The 5,157-nt window shown below is 43.5% G+C and overlaps 1 protein-coding gene across 1 annotated transcript in view; it reads left to right on the top strand.

Annotated features, from left to right (window-relative positions):
• Window positions 1–702, top strand: part of ACVR1C (activin A receptor type 1C) — a 59,808-nt gene extending 59,106 nt beyond the window's left edge. Inside the window, exon 8 of the mRNA XM_019554685.1 lies at window positions 484–702. Within this exon, the coding sequence (XP_019410230.1) occupies window positions 484–609 (126 nt within the window). The 3' untranslated portion in view covers window positions 610–702. The remainder of the gene's footprint in view (window positions 1–483) is intronic.
• The last annotated feature ends 4,455 nt before the right edge of the window (window positions 703–5,157 follow it).

Here is a 5,157-nt window from a genome sequence, read left to right as displayed (position 1 = left end):
ACCACCAGGATCTGGGGGAATGATTGTTCACCAGAGCGCCCCAAGGGATGACGCGGTTGAACGGTCATAAACTACTGCAAGACCATTTCAGGCTGGACATAAAGAAGAATTTCTTTACTGTCCGAGGCCCCAAGGCCTGGAACAGCCTGCCATCGGAGGTGGTTCAAGCACTTACATTGAACACCTTCAAGAGCAAACTGGATGCTTATCTTGCTGGGATCCTATGACCCCAGCTGACTTCCTGCCCTTTGGGCGGGGGGTTGTACTTGATCTTCCGAGGTCCCTTCCAGCTCTAATGTCTATGAAAATTTATGAAATTTTGAGACAAATGCAATATCTTTTTGTAGCCAAACTTACTGCCACTCCCACTGGATTTTGATTTCGGAGGATTTTATTATATGTTACAGTGTGTTTTCTTAATTCATTGCTACATGAAGGCAGTAGAAGTGTTTTTATTTCTAACCTGTTTTCTTTTATCTTAAGGCACTCAGAGTCATGGGCAGAATAATGCGCGAGTGCTGGTACACTAATGGAGCAGCCCGTCTCACTGCGCTTCGCATTAAGAAGACTATTTCACAGCTCTGTGTACAGGAAGATTGCAAAGCCTAAACAAGTGATTGGAAGAAAAGAAGGGTAGATAGAAGGAATCATTGTGTTAATCTTTTTATGTGTGTGTGCGTGTGGTGTGTTGTGTGTGTGTGTGTGTGTGTGTGTGTGTGTGTGTGTGTTTTCTTTTACCTACCTCACATATATACGGTATGGTATTTAAGTGCCCGAACCACAGCACTGAAAAATAGCTTTATAGTTGACCTCAGGCAAATGCAGCTTCTGGTTGATGGTTTTGTTTTTGTTTTTTTTAATACAGCAAGTCACTGACTCACCTTGGTTTTCTTAAGGAAAGTGGTTAATAGAAAAATAGCAGAACTGATCTAAGAAATAATATTAGAGCTTAAAATACATTTCACTGTTCGTAAGACTTTTCTTCTTTTTAGAATCAAAATACATTGTAGGTGGGTTGCTGCATGGCTTTAAGAAATGGATTGGGGAAAAATCCCATGCATTTTTTTTGTCAAACCAAAAAAAAGTAGCAGAACAAATATATTGAGTGTCTTAGGTATTTTACTTAGTGTTCTGGAGAATAGCTGTCAGTGAAGTGCATTTATATGTTTTTAGACTATAATGATCATTTACTAACCAAACAAAGAGAAATATTCCATTGAACTTGTGTACTGTGAAAGCAAAGTAAATGCATTGTTGTTTTTTAAGTATTTTTTTTATTACAGCTTTATCTGAAAAAATGTAGGTAACGTTGGTAGTATTTTTGTTATGTACCCTTATGAGCTGATTGTTCCAAAATGCCAGGCTAGGACCAAATTTTCTATTTTGTACTAGTGAGGAAATATAATGTGGGGAGTATTTTGTTAGCCTTTGTGGCTAAAATTTTGATAGGACCTCTTCTGTATTATCTGAAAAGAATGCATTTTTAACCGACATTTTGCAAAGCATTAGTTGATCTAGAGAGTGCCTTTTGTTGGGGACTAGGATGAGCTAACAAAGTTAATTTCTGAAAAAACTCAGCATCTTGGATGACATTTTTACATGCAGAGACCCATACCTAACAACTTGCACTCTAAGGAGGCCAGCATAGATGGCTATTCTTAAGGTGGGCCTGGGTGGTTTCCACAGTTTGGAATTGTACAGAGTGAGTGTCTTCAGCACCCGGAGTGAGTGGTACAGGCACGCCTCATGATCTAAACCTGAATGACAGTAGTACAGTCCCTGTGATCTGACCCAGCTTTAGCCTTTAGAGAACTTATTCCCCCACCCAGAGCATGAGTTCCCACACTAACCCATTTTCTTATGTGTATAAATATATTTTTAAGTACAGCCCAGTAGTATATAAATGGGTGGGTGAGTGAGACACAAGGGAGAGGTGCCAGAATAGGATTAGGGGGTGCCTTACTTTCCTGTCCCCCATCCTGTCCCTTATACCCTGCCCCTTCTCTGCATTGGTCCAGTTCTGGCTCTAGTAGAGCAGCAGGGGTGAAGCAGTGGCACAGGGCAGGAGCAGTGGCTGGAGGTTTGATGCTGTGGGGAGAGATGTTACCTCACTTTTTAGGCACCACAAATTGTTAAATGGCTGCTGAAGACATGTGTTGGTAGGTAAAAGGAGGCAACATTTGCCAAGCAGCAGCAAATTTCTAGCCTTTGCCTCTGTACCAGGTGAGACTGTCACCTGGTTCTGGCTAGTATGCCTCTGTGCAAATAGTTTTTGCCATTGTGCAAATAGTTTTTCAGTGTGTATCTCATAATTTAATGCACATGTTCAATAGTCAAAAAAAAATCTGACATCCCCTGGTGTCCTGGAGGGTTTGAGGCATGTGGTCATTTCATATACTTTGAAAAAAATTCTTTTAAAATATTTATCTTAACCCCACAAAGTCCATGAACTATAGAATTAGGGCCACAGATCTCTCCATTCTCTGTAACACAGTGGTTTTGGAGGAAAAAAATAGAAAAGGAGGAAAGTGATCTTGAATACCACAGTTTACTTTATAGTTTCCTGTGTTTAATCTTTGTTGTTGGGTCTTTTGAATTCCGTTTTAGGTGGAAAACCAGCACCATAGTCTTCAGTCAGCTAGGTCAGTGTTTCATGTTTTATTTTGCAGCTTCTGTTGCAGTGAACATTATTTGCTCTTTAAATCACTACTAGCAAAGTGTAGCATAAATGTTTGTATAATTTACCTTAGCTTGCTTAAAGCAAAGCTGAGCCCTACTTTATTATTTGTGGTCTTGTAACCACACTACAGAGTATGAGCTAAAGGATTGCTAGTAGATTTTATTTCTGTATGCTTTGAGTTGTAGACAAACTTACTGTTTATATTTTTAATACTTTTTGTATGTTCCAGTTGTGGTTAGTCACACGCACTATCTAATCGACAGTATTTATTTGAAAATGAAATGAAAAGCCAACCTACTATAATGATCTTATTTTTAGAGGACGTTTGCTTGCTTGCTATCTTTATGAACCCTAAAGCTGATTTGGTTTCTTTTATTATGAATGAAAGTATAAACAAGAATCCAGTGCTTGAGCCTCAAGCACTGTAATTCAAAAATAGTTTTTTATTTAAAAGCAAGAATTGTCAAGAAATTTCTAAATAAAAAAGCCTGATCCACCTCTCAGTGAAGTCAGTAAAAAAAGACTTATTGATGCCAATAGGAGCTGGATAAGATGCAGAATATTGTGGTTACATTGTAGTTAACATGATGTTAAGCTAGGGCCATATTTTCAGAAGAAATTGGCCCCCACAGTTGGAGCAGGATTTTTATAATAGTTTGGATGTCTAAATAAAGTGTCCAGATTATCAAAAATGTTCTGGATTCAGCAACGCTTGTTATTCCCTCTATCTCTTAAAGATTTATTTAGGGAAAAGAGAAACAAAATACCTGTTAATTACACAACAACACAATGACATTGGTATTGGGCTACTGCACAGTTAACATCTGTAAAAACCTGTGCATTGATGCTACTGCACAGTAGTGCCAGTTACTGCGCATTGATTTAGTCCTTAGTTATCCAAGTACTAAACCTAATGCGCAGTAACTACGGCACATATCCTAATTTTCCTTTTTATGTCTCAGTGGGTATGTCTACATGTTCTAATGAACATGTAGACATGTAGGATACTGAAATTCAGCCCATCTCCAGATGTAACATCTAGAAACTGGAAGGATTACAAGGAACTAGAATTACATTCTCTAAAGCAGGGGTGTCAAAGATGCAGCCTGCAGGCTGGATCTGCCCCACCGAGTTCAATCATCTGGCTTCCTGTGCTGCCCCTGGGTCTCAGAGTTGACCTATGTGTGCATGAAGCATGTGCAGGGCCTGGGATATGCACGTTATGCAGGGGTATGGGGTTCGTGGACCTGATCTAGTCCATGGACCTGCCCTGCACCTTTCATCCAGCCTGCAGGGCCAGATGAATTTGACACCTCTTCTCTAAAGGAGTAAATCAGAGAGCAGAGGCAGGCAAAATATGACCCACCAAGGGATTGTATCCAGCCCGTGGCAGGTCCCTTGGTCCCACCTGGCCCAGGGGTAGGGGGCAGCTCAGGCTGTGGTGCGTGTGGCCAGTCCCACTGCCCCCAAGCGTGCAGCAGGGCTGGGGGCGGGGAAGGGGGAAAGGGCTGGTGGCTGTACTCTGCTTTCCAGCAGCCCCAGTCACGGTGGCTTCTTCTGGCTACTGCCACTAGTATTGCTACTACTGCTGGACCTGGCTGCACTGCCTGGGTACTCTGATCTGTCTGCCCCACAACCACCACCAGGGGTGCTGGGTGGAGTTGGGGGGGTGGGTGGGATTTCCAAGAAGACCAGCCAGGACCCATGCAGGCAGGGTGCACTCAGCCAGGTAGATGGGAGGGGCTGTGGGTGGGGGGGGGAGTGGCTTCCAGGAGTGGGATTGGTGGCCAGGGCTGGGGTCAGGGCCATGGCCAGAATTGCAGGGTGATGACAACACAGGGCCAGGGCCCAGGTCAGAGCCACGATCTGTTGGCCACACATCCCTGTGATGGGTGCTGGTTTCATGGGCAGGGACGTGCGGGAAGTGGATCTTGGCTTTGACCCAGGGCCTGGCACCACACTGTCACCACCCCTTGATTCTGGCCCTGTCCTTGCCCCTGCCTACCTGTGCCACTACTGGATGCCACTTTCCACCCTCCTGCAGCTTCATTTGATCCTCCTGGCTAAATGTACCCTGCCTGTGGGGTTCCCAGGACTAGGATCACTAAGCAGTGACAGCACAGGGCCAGGGGCCAGAGCCACAATCTGCTCCCAGGTCTAGAAATCCACTACTTAGGGAGTTTTGGTGAGCTGTTACAGGCCACAGTGTGGGGGTGCTGATCTGACCTGCAACTGCTCACCAAAACCATCTAAGTGTCCCTCTAGCCCAAATGGTTGCCCACCCCTGTCAGAGAGAGTTGCCAGTAGACCGAATGATAGCTTGTGCAGTACTTAAAATCATAGAAAATAGGGCTTGGAAGGTCAAGAGGTCATCTAGTTCAGCTCCTTTTTCTAAGACATGCTCATCCCTGCCTAAGCCAAATATCCAGTTGATTACATCTCTTCCACAACCTTTCTAGGTAATTTGTTTCAGAATG

The sequence above is a fragment of the Crocodylus porosus genome, unplaced genomic scaffold, assembly GCF_001723895.1.
Source record: "Crocodylus porosus isolate Cpor-Errol unplaced genomic scaffold, CroPor_comp1, whole genome shotgun sequence".
In the NCBI taxonomy this organism is placed as follows: domain Eukaryota; kingdom Metazoa; phylum Chordata; order Crocodylia; family Crocodylidae; genus Crocodylus; species Crocodylus porosus.
This window is presented reverse-complemented; position numbering and strand designations above follow the sequence as displayed.